Source organism: Phoxinus phoxinus (assembly GCF_949152265.1).
Source record: "Phoxinus phoxinus genome assembly, chromosome: 9".
Lineage (NCBI taxonomy): Eukaryota > Metazoa > Chordata > Actinopteri > Cypriniformes > Leuciscidae > Phoxinus > Phoxinus phoxinus.
The window spans coordinates 2,240,580-2,254,149 of NC_136884.1; the positions used below are offsets into that span (position 1 = coordinate 2,240,580).

At 47.3% G+C, this 13,570-nt stretch overlaps 1 protein-coding gene across 3 annotated transcripts in view; it reads right to left on the reverse strand.

The window, feature by feature from the left end:
* Positions 1-13,570, reverse strand: part of grm8a (glutamate receptor, metabotropic 8a) — a 211,615-nt gene that overhangs the window by 119,062 nt on the left and 78,983 nt on the right. For all 3 annotated transcript variants that reach the window (XR_013798735.1, XM_079622081.1, XM_079622080.1), the window contains one exon: positions 11,978-12,194. Coding sequence is in view for 2 of the 3 variants with exons in the window: in XM_079622080.1 (XP_079478206.1) it covers positions 11,978-12,194 (217 nt within the window). In the remaining variant the exon portion in view is untranslated. The remainder of the gene's footprint in view (positions 1-11,977; positions 12,195-13,570) is intronic.

Consider the following 13,570-nt stretch of genomic DNA (forward strand, 5'->3'; position numbering starts at 1 on the left):
CGGTAAAAGTGTCATTGCATAGTATTGCACAAGAAACAGCGCAGAAATAAGTCATTATTAATCAATAATCTGCCCCATGATAATAGTTTGTGTGAAAAGGAATAAAAACTGCAGTGAATCGTATTGGAATTCCAATGGAATGTTCGTAGAGACAGTTGATACATTGATGGAACACACATGAGAGTTCTTGAGTTCTTAAAAAAACACTATATGACTAAGAAATGTTTCCCTCTGGGGAAATAAAACGGTGTTAGTGTGATGGGAAACTGTACACGGCGTGTTGTCACAGAGAAGTCCGCATAGCGAGAGTCATCTTTACAAGAACAAATGCAGTGAGACAGGGTACTTTACACAATTATGGATACCTCTCAACAGTCACACGTAATACAAGCTAATCCAGCGTAGTTCTTGCCCAACCATGGGATGGCTAATATAAATCGATGTTACAAACACAATGACAGTCTAGGTTGAGTTGCTGAAAATCCAGTCATTACATCACTATTGATCATAGACCTTTTTTGCCCGCTGCAATGTTGGATGAAAAGACTGTTTGTTTTAAGATAATCTAGTTGCTCTGCAGGTTAGCGAAGATGGTAAGGTTCAAGACCCCTATAAAACCATTAAACTAGATGAGTTTTCACCACTATAGCTCAATGCATCAACGCATACACACACCACCCAGTAGGTCATGACATCTGTTCACTCTCGGACAGCGAATACAAGCGTGCACATAAAAGAAATGGTCCTTAATTAAACTCAAAGTTTGTAGAATAAACTGCGGGTTAACGTTTATAGCCTCAAAAGGGCAACTGCTATCTGATGCACGGTGATCTCCTGAAGTAGTGACAAGCAACGAGGAAGATCTCAATCGTCTCGGCCATTAGCGGAAACTACAATGAGGGCATCACTGTTGCAAAGCTATCGACTTTTCATTCGCTTGCTGTATGACATTCATTTAGCGGCTAATTGCATGCTTGTTCAATTCTTTTCTCTCCGTTTTAATCCACCGCTGAGTTCATTGAGTTCAGTCCAGTGACAATAAAAGCCATTCTTTTAGTTTTGGAAACGTTTTCTTAATAAAATCATGCTTAACTATTTATCTCGCAGTATTAATGAGTCTACTATAGCCTACTAGTTTTGTGTTTATTATGGTTTTACTACAAAACTAATAGTTCAATTATGTAGTTACTTTGGTTTCATTGCAAGTGCTGTAGTAAAACGTCTCGGTTACGGATGTAACCCTCGTTCCCTGAGTAGGGAACGGAGACGTTACGTCGAAATGACGACGAATGGGGTTCGCTTAGAAGCCTATCCTCTTCGAATATTAATAAAACGAGCCAATGGCAAGCAAATGCCATGGGTCTGCTGAATTTGCATAGCGTAACTCCGCCCCACAGTGTGGGTATATAAGGAAGTGAGCCGGCAACATGCAGATATGTTTCTTCGCTGAAGGAGCCAAGCTGAACTCAGGCTGTTCCAGCGGTACAGCGGAAGTGGCAGGAAGACGTAACGTCTCCGTTCCCTACTCAGGGAACGAGGGTTACATCCGTAACCGAGACGTTCCCTTTCGTAGTCACTTCGAGTTACGTCGAAATGACGACGAATGGGGTTCCCAGTCCAATCACGCCACCTCGGCTGTCTTCCAGTGCCCTGCGTAAGTCTGAGCTCCCTGTCGTGAGACTAGCACGGACGAAGGACTCCTACTTAACACAGGAATACCAAGGTACACTGGGAAGCATATCACAGTGGAAATATGCAATCAGTGCCCGCCCGAAGGGGGGGGACTTAAGAAAACACATATGACCCGGAGGGGGGTGCATACGGATAACACTGGGGTGTCCAGCCCGTAGGGTGGAGTATTTCAACCCCAGGGGTGGCAGACTGGCTTGCCAAGGGAAAGACACATGCTCGAAGGAGGCTTACAGTGGAAATACACACGTGGGGGTCGCCCAGCGGGGGAACCATGCACATGGTGGCACCTAGCCAACGCGAAAGCTGCCGGAGGCATAACTCTGGCGTTGACGTCAACAGCGCTGGAGGAACTCAGGGCTTATCAGGCTCACCTGAGGAGAATATCGCACGTATCCAGTCCGTGGAGTGGAATGGCGAGCAAGCGAAGACACCTGAGCGGGTCCTAGCACCGGCTGGTTGAAGCGAGTACTCGGGAGGACACTGGCTCCACTCGGAGATTGTAGAATCTGGCGAATGTGTTGGGTGTCGCCCAGCCTGCAGCTCTGCAGATGTCTGTTAGCGAGGCGCCATGCGCTAGAGCCCAAGAGGAGGCCACACTCCGGGTGGAGTGGGCCGTCACACCAAGGGGGCACGGTCGACCTTGCTGCTGGTAAGCCAAAGCAATGGCGTCCACTATCCAGTGAGACAACCTTTGCTTGGAGAGAGCCCTTCCCTTCAGCTTCCCACCATAACAGACAAAGAGCTGGTCTGAGGTCCTGAAACATTGCGTTCTGTCTACGTAAGCACGGAGGGCGCGTACTGGACAGAGCAATGCCAAGGCTGGGTCTGCCTCCTCCAGGGGCAGCGCTTGCAGGTTCACCACCTGGTCCCGGAAGGGAGTGGTGGGAACCTTGGGCACATATCCAGGCCGGGGTCTCAGGATCACGTGAGAAAAGGCCGGCCCGAATTCCAGGCACGCTTCGTCTACAGAAAATGCGTGCAGGTCCCCTACCCTCTTGATGGAGGCCAGAGCAACCAGGAGCGCTGTCTTAATTGACAGGAACTTAAGCTCCACTGATTGCAGAGGCTCAAAGGGAGCACTCTGCAGGGCAGTTAGTACCACTGAGAGGTCCCAAGAGGGAACGAGAGGAGGGCGAGGAGGCTGTAGTCTCCTCGCTCCTCTCAGGAACCTGATGACCAGGTCGTGCTTTCCCACGGACTTACCATCAACTGCGTCGTGATGTGCGGCGATAGCGGCAACATATACTTTCAGGGTGGAGGGAGACAGCCTTCGCTCCAACCCATCCTGCAGGAAGGAAAGCACGACACTGATCGGGCATGATCTGGGGTCTTCTGAGTGAGAAGAGCACCAAGAGACGAAGAGGTTCCACTTCAACGCGTAGGCATGTCTAGTGGACGACGCTCTAGCGGAAGTGATGGTAGCCACCACCGCTGGTGGTAGGGTACTCAAACCTGCCTCGTCCCGTCCAGGAGCCACACGTGGAGGTTCCAGAGATCGGGACGAGGGTGCCAAAGGGTGCCCCGTCCCTGAGAAAGGAGGTCCTTCCTCAGAGGAATTGGCCAGGGAGGTGCTGTCGCGAGGAGTACAAGTTCGGAGAACCAGGTTCGGGTGGGCCAGTGCGGCGCAACCAATATGACCTGCTCCTCGTCCTCCCTGATCTTGCACAGGGTCTGTGCAAGAAGGCTCACTGGGGGAAACGCATATTTGCGGAGGCCCCGGGGCCAGCTGTGCGCCAGAGCGTCCGTGCCGAGCGTGCCCTCGGTCAGGGAGTAAAACTGGGCGCAGTGGGACGAGTCGTGGGAGGCAAACAGGTCTACCTGTGCGTCCCCGAACTGATCCCAAATCAGCTGGACCGCCTGGGGATGGAGTCTCCATTCTCCAGGAAGAGGCTGAAGCCGTGAGAGCTCGTCGGCTGCACAGTTCAGGTCTCCCGGAATATAAATGGCTCGAAGCGACCTCAGATGCTTCTGACTCCATAAGAGGAGGTGGCGGGCGAGTTGCGACATACGGCGGGAGCGTAGACCACCTTGTCGGTTGATGTACGCTACTGTCGCGGTATTGTCTGATCGGACTAGTACGTGCTGGTTCTTGAGCAGCGCCCGGAAGCGGTGCAGAGCGAGACGTACTGCCAGCAACTCGAGGCAATTGACATGCCATAGGCGGTGGGGTCCTGTCCAGGAGCCCGCGGCAGCATGTCCATTGCACATGGCACCCCAGCCCGTGGAGGAGGCATCCGTTGACACAACAACATGCCTGGAAACTCGTTCTAAGGGCACTCCGGCCCGTAGAAAGCTGAGGTTCGTCCACGGGGAGAAGGTCTGACGGCAGGTCGGAGTAACTGGTACTCGGAGCTTGCCCTGGTGCCATGCCCACCTCGGGACTCGATCGTGAAGCCAGTGCTGAAGCGGTCTCATATGAAGCAATCCGAGCGGCGTTACCGCGGCTGCAGATGCCATATGCCCCAGGAGCCTCTGAAAAAGTTTCAGTGGAACCGCACTCTTGCTCTGGATTTGTCTCAGGCAAGTCAGCAGTGACTGCGCGCGCTCGCTCGTAAGCTGCGCGCACATGGCGACCGAGTCGATTTCCATACCGAGAAAAGAGATCCTCTGCACGGGGCAAAGTTTGCTCTTCTCCCAGTTGACCCGAAGGCCCAGACGGACTAGGTGCCGGAGCACTAGGTCCCTGTGTTCGCAAACCTGGTCCCGAGAGTGAGCTAGGATTAGCCAGTCGTCGAGATAATTCAGGATGCGAACCCCGTGTTGCCGTAGCGGCACAAGGGCTGCCTCGACGACCTTCGTGAAGACGCGAGGAGACAGGGCCAGCCCGAATGGGAGGACCGCGTACTGGTATGCCTGCCCCTCGAAAGCAAACCGTAGAAACGGCCTGTGTCGAGGAAGAATGGAGACATGAAAGTAGGCGTCCTTCAGGTCGATCGCTGCAAACCAATCCTGTGGCTGCACACATTCGAAAATGCGCTTGGCCGTGAGCATCTTGAACGGAAGCCTGTGAAGGGAACGGTTCAAGACGCGCAGATCCAGGATTGGTCGTAACCCACCGGTTTTCTTGGGGACAATGAAGTAGGGGCTGTAGAAGCCGGACCTCATTGCGGCTGGAGGGACAGTCTCGATCGCACCCTTCGCCAGCAGGGTGGCGACCTCCGCTCTCATGACAGGGGCATTGCCACCGACCATAGTGAAGCGGACTCCCCTGAAGCGGGGAGGAGACCGCGCGAACTGAATCGCATAGCCGAGCCTGATGGTCCGCGCGAGCCAGCGGGACAGGTTGGGAAGCTCTAACCAGGCTCCCAAGGACTGTGCCAGCGGGGTCATGCGGACGACAGACGTCCCCGCGGGGGTGCAGCGAAGCGGAATGACCGGCCCGGACGTGGGTGGCATAGCGGCCCGGTGTGGGGGCACGGTCATTAGCCGCGTCCTGCCAGAGGGAGCCAGGGAAGGACCAGCGTTCCACGGGGGCGTGCTCTGGCAGGGGTCTGGCGACAGAAGGGGATGAGAGCGGCGGGGCCCGTGGGCGGCGCGCACTGTCATTCCCTTCTGGGGGCTCAGAGATGGGGATATCAGTTCTTTCTTTAACCACATTAGGGTGCTGCCCACCCGTGGGTGAGCAGCGGGGAGTGGAGAACAAAGGATTCTCCCCCGGCCCTCCACCGGGGGAAGGAGTGGTCCTGCTACCATCTCCTGAGAAGAACTGATGGCCATCTCTGAGCAGCCCGTCTCAGGAGCGCCGCTTGGCCTGGCGTTTAGCGGGGCGCGGGGCTGGAGAGGGCTGGGGCGCCTGCCTGCGGCGTCCTCCACGACGCGGCCCGGGTGAAGGCTGCTGCTGGGGCCGTGCGGGAGGGGCGGGAGCCGCGGGAGGGCGCCCTCGGCGGCGAGCAGGCTGAGGCGTCTGAACCGACGGCTGGGTGGAGGCAGCAGCGGGCCGTCGGGGCAGAATATGACGAATAGCCTCAGTCTGCTTCTGGGCGGTTGAAAACTGTTGGGCAAAATCTTCAACCGCTCCGCCGAAGAGGCCAGCCTGGGATATGGGGGCGTCAAGCAGACGAGTCCGCTCAGCGTCCCTCATATCGGCCAGGTTGAGCCAGAGGTGTCTCTCCTGGACCACACTAGTGGACATCACCTGGCCCAGGGAGCGTGCGGTCACTTTCGTCGCCCGGAGAGCGAGGTCAGTGGCGGCACGCAGCTCATTGAAGAGCCCTGGGTCAGTCCTCCCCTCGTGCATGTCCCTGAGCATCTGGGCCTGGTAGACCTGCAGAGTGGCCATGGCATGCAATGAGGCGGCTGCCTGCCCCGCAGCTCTATAGGTCTTCGCCACCAGGGTCGACGAAAACCTACAGGCCTTGGAGGGGTGCTTAGGATCACCACGGGAAGAAGCACTCTGTGGACACAGTTGCATCGCAACAGAGCGTTCAACCATAGGCACCCCAGTGTACCCGTAAACAGCCGCCTGATCGAGAGGAGGAAAGGCGGAGGAGGTCGCCGAGCGATCACGGGAAGACAAGGGTGTCTTCCAGGACCTCGAGACCTCCTCATGCACATCCGGGAAGAAAGGCATTGGGGTTGGACGCCGACGTGAATCGGCGGCCGCGCCCAAAAACCAATCGTCCAGACGCGAGCGCTCGGGGCAGGGTGGCGGATTGCACTCTAACCCGATGCTCGCGGCTGCCCGGGAAAGCATGGCCGTCAGCTCGGGATCAGGATCGGGCAATGCTGACGCGCCCGGAGGCGGCAGCACAGCCGACCCCTCATCTCCCGAGGACTCCTGCCCACCTTGTGATGCTGTGATCGACATAGCATCGTCATTAGGAGCGCCAGACGGCGCACTCGGTCCGCCGCCGACCGTTGGCCGGGACTGATCGAGCGCATCATCTGGTCGGCTCGCGGGTTGCGGCACTTGAGAGGGGGATGTGGCCCGAGGACGAATCGTCGGTTGTTGTTGCCACACCGTCACCCTCAGGTCACCCTGGCCACCAGCCGAAGTACCAGCTCTATTACTAGAGGGGGTAGATCGGGGTGTGGATGAGGGGACTCTCACTCTTTCGAGATCACTGAGTCTCGACCGTAGTGTCGCGATGGTCATGTTTCCGCAATGAAAACATGAGTCATCCACAAGCGCTGCTTTGGCGTGCTCTAAGCCCAAACACGCAAAACAGCGATTGTGCCCATCTAAATCAGACAGCCAGTGACCACAACCAGAAGGGCACGGGCGATGCATCTTTAAAAAGACGTGCCACGCGCTTTGCTCTTTTAGAGAGAAGGAGAAATCCCCGCAGATGCTGAAGCGACCAGGGAGAGAACACACACACACTGGCAGATCACTGCTCAGATCGCAGGGAATGTGCACTCGCTGGAACTCGCTGTCACACCAACACCTGGAGGGAAGCTCGTCTCGAAGAGGAATAGAGATGATACTCAGGATGGCTTGTGGAGTGAAGGATAAACTTGGCTCCGAAAGCGAAAACATATCTGCATGTTGCCGGCTCACTTCCTTATATACCCACACTGTGGGGCGGAGTTACGCTATGCAAATTCAGCAGACCCATGGCATTTGCTTGCCATTGGCTCGTTTTATTAATATTCGAAGAGGATAGGCTTCTAAGCGAACCCCATTCGTCGTCATTTCGACGTAACTCGAAGTGACTACGAAAGGGAACCATGGTTCCTATAGTTAAACCATGGTTAATTTTCTTAATTACCATGGTTTTATTGCAAATGCAGTAGTAAAACCATGGTTATTTTTGTAGTTATTATGGTTTTACTACAAAAAACATAGTTAAACAATGGTAACTACAGTATAAAGCATGCTTAATTTTATAGTAACTATGGTTTTATCGCAAAAGCTGTATTAAAACCATGGTTTATTTTGAAGTTGCTATGGGTTTACTACCAAAACCCTAGTTAAACCATGTGTTACTATAGTAAAATCATGGTTAATTTTGTAGTTACTTTGGGTTTACAACCAAAAAAATATAGATAAATATATAGATAAACCATAGTTACAATGGTAAAACCATGGTTAATTACGAGGATTTTACTACAAATGCTGTAGTAAAACCGTTCTTTGCCCAGTTTTAAGTGTTTATACAGTAAAAGCTACAAAAATCAACCATTTGAATGTCAACACTGCACTAACATCATCTATCTCCTCCATGTACGAGGGGGGAAACGCTCTTCATGCTTCAGCTATCTGCAGTTTCAGTTGTGCAGATTCTGTCTTGACTCCGGTTAACTACTTGAAATGATGAGCAGCAAGTAGCTTGAGTAGAGACAGTTTCTAAGTAGCTGTGAAACACTACGTGTGATGGTAAACACTGGAGTCCGGAGGATGCTAAAGTGGATGTTATTACACAAATGTGTATCATCGCTCATGAATTTTTAATGCACAATTAAACCGTGCGATTAGTACAGCTGTGTGATGTTTGCGTTTGCGGATCAGCAGGGTCTCTGCTAATAGCTGTAATTCCACCCCGTAGGGTGAGAATAATAGCGTAGACTGGTTTACCGGAGGAGGAACTGTGTGTTAAAGCCCGTCATTACACTTTCTGTCCATCCGTGTCCTCCTCTGACCCATATTCCCTGCTTATATCTCCATCTGAGGGTGTTTATTGATACTCCAGGGCACTTGATAGCGGTCAGACCATCATTCCTGAAGAGGAGTCCGTTTTACACTCTCCCATCCAGTTTGCATGCCTGCTTAGGAAACATGCAGACCCAGTGTTTGTCTTTCTAGGGCTATTAAAGTGCCCATATTCATGCATTTGGAATACATTGTTTAAAGTAAAAAAAAAAAAAAAAAATTCTCATACTGCAGCACCTCTTTTCACCCTCTGCCTAAAACACTCTTTTTTAGTTCCTGCCTCTTTAAACCCCGCCTTTCTGAAAAGCCCAGTGTGCTCTGATTGGTCAGCTGGACCAGTCTATTGTGATTAGGGCTGTCACTTTTTATTCGATATTCGAATATGCATTCGAACATGACGTGAAATATCCGTAATTGAACTACAAATAAACTATCCGGTTTTTAAAGTGGTGTGTAGCGCATTTTTTACAGTCTATGATTAGTTTGTTTTTTATTTTAAAAAAGCGTGTTATTTTGAAAGCGTGTTACAGGCTATAGTATGACGGCGCGCTGCAACACGCATAACCGCAGATGATCTATTCATCAAGCGTCAAGACAACGTGCAAACTATTGCAAATCGAAAGTAAGTCGCAGACGCTTTAACACACAATAATAATAATCTTCCTTAAAGGTAAAGAAACTAAATTATCTTACCAGGGCTGCCGCTCTCTCTTATTGCAGTCTTTGATTTTAAAATGTTAGCTGATGATCAATAAAATGCAGCTCATATCTGTTGCTTTCGGTGACATTAAATCCATTAAATCTGCATATAGCGCGGGAATTGAAGATCGGATTTATATCCGTTTTGCAAAAACACTTTTTCAACACATTTAGGCCTGTGACCAGGTGTAAATGGAATCGTTTTGATAAATCCGATCTGAGAAAACGCATGAAGCATCGCCAGGCTTCCAACATCGTATGACTGTATACTTTCCTGCACAACCGGTCGGCACCTTGATGTGCGTGTAAAGGCAAGGTTTATTTGCAAGGATATGAGGCCAATAAGTGTAATTTTGAGAGTCCTGTTTATGACTGTTAGACTGTTTGATTGAAGTTTGATTGAATATCCGTTACGTTTTTTTGTTGTTGTTTTTTTCGGGCGGGGGTGGGAGGGTAGATATTGGAATATATTCGAATACATAGCTTGGTATTTGATATCCGTTCGAATTAGATTTTTCTCAAAAGTGACAGCCCTAATTGTGATTGGTCAACCGATTGGAGCGCGTGACGGAAATGTGTCGCCCCTTTCAGCTCCCGAGGCTTCACGACCATCTATAAACTATGGTAACAATTCCCTCAGTATTTTGCCCTCGCGGTGGAAAAAAAAAGCCCAGTATGTCCTCGACATGCAACGGCTGATTCAGCAAGTAGACGGTCACTATGCAAATGTGTAATATGATGACGTAGATTAGTCACTGAAATAACGGCAGGACTACAAACAAGGCATTTCAAGTGTTTTCCGTTGAATTGATGAACTCTTTTTGCCGTGGATTAAGTCTGCATGCATTGTTCACATGCACAAACTGCTATATTACACACGAAAGGAAAGGTAAAATCAAAAAAGCATGATATGTCCCCTTGTAACTAATGTTCTGGGTGCAACAAAAGTTAGGTCCTGAATAGCAACTATAAGCAGACTCCTGCTATCTGCCCTACTTTATGGTCCTGAAAACCTGGATAGATCTTTAAAATGCAGAACGTGCACTCGGCTGCATGGCGTGTCTGGAAATATGCCCAGTTTTAACACTTTTCTCCATAATTTCATGAATTACTGCTGCCATGATCAATTTAAAATATACCTCGTCTGTTTACCACCTGCAGAAACACAACATTAAATGCATAAAGGGCTAATCTATAACAAGCCTCATTCGCATAGAAATGAGATGTTTTCGCTCTGATTAGAATGACAATTACCTGAATACGGCTGGCACAGTGCTAAACACCAAAATAATGATTTATTGAAAGATTACTGGAGTATGTTTTACAAGAAAATGCTATTTCAGATTTTCTACTTCAAAACGTGTAAGCAATTTCTGAGTTGGCAAATTTTTTACGTGCAGTATATTTAGCAATTTCCACCAGAAGATTTTTCCCCCAGATATTTTCAAAAATGTGACTGAAAATCACATTTATTTTATATTTATTTTATATTTTATATAATTTAACTTCTATAAATGTTCAATTAGTTCCACGTGTTTAACACAAACACATAAACATGCACAGCCATGTCTCTTTTAACATGTAATCATAATTATGGATTTTGATTGGTTGATACTGCTCTCAGGCTAATGTTTTCTGTGTAAAAAATGTAAAAATGCATTCAATGAGTCTGTGATCACAATCCTGGAGAGGCTGTGTGCAACATTTGCTAAAGTGTTTAGTGAATAAAATGCAGGTTTGTGTTGAAATAGCACATGCTAAAGTAGTGCTTCACCCGGTGTTATATCTGTAAGACTCTCTCATTGCTGCGTGGTCAACACACACCTACGGTCTACATCACCTTTGGCTTCTGTGAGCAATGTCAACATACACTGAACGGACAGTAAAAAGCTGAGCACTCGACCCAGAGCGCTATACACCATCAAAACCAAGAACATCCATGACATTTCGGTCAATACGTGTAAGAGCAGAGGTTCAGAAACACTGCAGTACGTAAATCCCCGTTTATCCATCGTTTTAACAACTAAGAATTAATTCAATGGATTCAAATTCTGCACACGGTGAGCAGATAAGAATAATAATATGCTTAAGATGCTACAGGCTGGAATACACCAATTCTACTTAAAATGTGAATATATTTTAAAACCCAATTTATCATTAACTTGCCAACTTTGTAAGCAGTTACAGAGGAAAACCTAGGCATCACACACTTGCCAAATGAGGATCACACTTTTAGTCTGTAGGGGGCGCTATGGAAGCTTGTTTCCACCACAACATAAAACATTTTTAAAGATAATTGCGACTTTTTATCTCACAATTGCAAGTTAACATCTTGCAATTCTGACTTTATTTCTCAGAATTGCGAGATCTAAACTCACAATTGCGTGTTATAAAGTCAGAATTGTGAGATATAAACTCACAATTGTAAGAAATAAACTCGCAATTCAGACTTTTTTCTCGCAATTGTGAGTTTATATCACACAAATCTGACTTCATAACTCGCAATTGCAACTTTATATCACGCAATTCTGAGATAAAATGTCAGAATTGCGAGATGTAAACTCGCAATTGTGAAATAAACTCGCAATTCAGACTTTTTTCTCGCAATTGTGAGTTTATATCACACAATTCTGACTTTATAACTCGCAATTGCAACTTTATATCACGCAATTCTGAGATAAAATGTCAGAATTGCGAGATGTAAACTTGCAATTGTGAGATAAAAAGTCGCAATTACGTTTAAAAAATGTTTATCCTGTGGTGGAAACAAGCTTCCATAGGGCGCTGTTACGCATTTTCTGGAAAAAAAAGTGCATAATCTCCTGATCAAAACACAGGCGAAGAATAAGCAGAAACAAGCGATAGCATGTGTAAGCAGATGTATATGTAAAATAACGCAATCAGTGACACTAAACATCGTATAAATAGCATAAAACTGGTTTAAATTCATGAATACATCAAGCCAATCTGGGCAATCAGGAAAAGCCATCTTACCAATCTCTCGAGAGATCTGCACGAACGCTTCCACGCCACTTTCCCCGTAGTTCCCTTCCGAGGCCAGTGTGGAAACGTAGTTCCAGCCCATCGCCGTGACGATATCCAGCATGGCCTGGGCCTGGTAGGAATCCGGTGGAACGACGCGGGAGAAAAAGTCATAGCGAGTGTTGTCGCTCAGCTCCGGAGCTGTGGATGCATAGCTGATCTGAGGAATCTGCAGAGAAATAAAGAAAGAGAGCGTTTAGAGGGATGGTTCTCTGCTATCACAGCATATTTACCCGACATATACTATTTTGTTTGTGCATATAAGCATTGCATTAGCTTAGCAACATGTGCTAACCAGGATTATTATTATTAACTAAAAAACTAAAAATTAAACCATTAAAAAAAAAAAAAAATGTACGGAGCCCTACACATGACGTGCGGACAAAAATATATATACCGTGGTAACAAATTAAGAATTCGTTCTCTAGTTTTAGTAAATTGTGTCCATATTGTACTAGTTCGTTCCCTCATTTTGATTTAAATAAACCAAGGGAGTTAATTATTGCGAATTGTTAATTCGCTGCTACAATATCCCCCAAATAATTGTTACTTACTTTTTTTAATACTTATTTTATTTCAGCTTGTTGCAAAGGCAATATTTAATATTTTCATTAAGTTGTAGTTAAAGTACAAAAAAAATTAACCAAATAACCTAAAACTAATAAAAAAAATTGTATAAATTCTACATAAAAAAACGAAAAGAATAAAAATTACTAAAACTAACCAAAAATAAACAAGAAAACAAAAAAATCTAATCTATCAAACTCTACTCAACCACTAGGTTTTGTGAGAACAGTGAATTCTGGCCAGATATCTCTGTTTGAGTAGGCAGGTTTGCCGCTGAGAATCATGGGTAATGGGCGGTGGGAGGTTTGACTGACAGATTCATTGTCTAGACTCCAGAGGAAGAGTACAGGAGGATGTTAAAGAAGCTCACGGATGAATTATCCTGAAGTGTTCCATTACAAAACTGTTTTGAGATGCAGCTCACGTCAATCTACACAAACACAGTTAAATCCAAACATCCCTTAAGGTGCAACAGCACACAATCACCGAGACTGTGCGTTCGCCGCTCGAAGCTGTAAATAAGAAAAGATTTAGCCACAAACTGCTTGAGGAACATCGCTGTATGTGTGTGGATAGCTTTGTCAAGTAGATTCATGAGTAATGATGCAGAACAAAGTTGTGACATTGAAAAATACATCAAATTTACACCGAGTGAAAATTGAAATCTGACACTGTAAGACTGATAGATAATCAAGAGTTTTTGATAAAAGTGCAACAAGCATGCCATGTAGAGCAAAAAAAAAAAAAAAAAAAAAAGACAGCCTCAATGCTCTCAGCGTCTTACACACAAACTATGTTGCTAATAAGATGTCAAGTGAACTTTTGCGGGTTCACTCATCTGAAAAGGTTAAACATAATGCAATGCAAACTTTCATTAAGTATACCAGTGGCGGCTCATGAATATTTCATGAGAAAAGGCTACACAAATAAGAAAACACCCAAGAGGCCCAAGATGCATAAAAAACAGGAAAGATAACT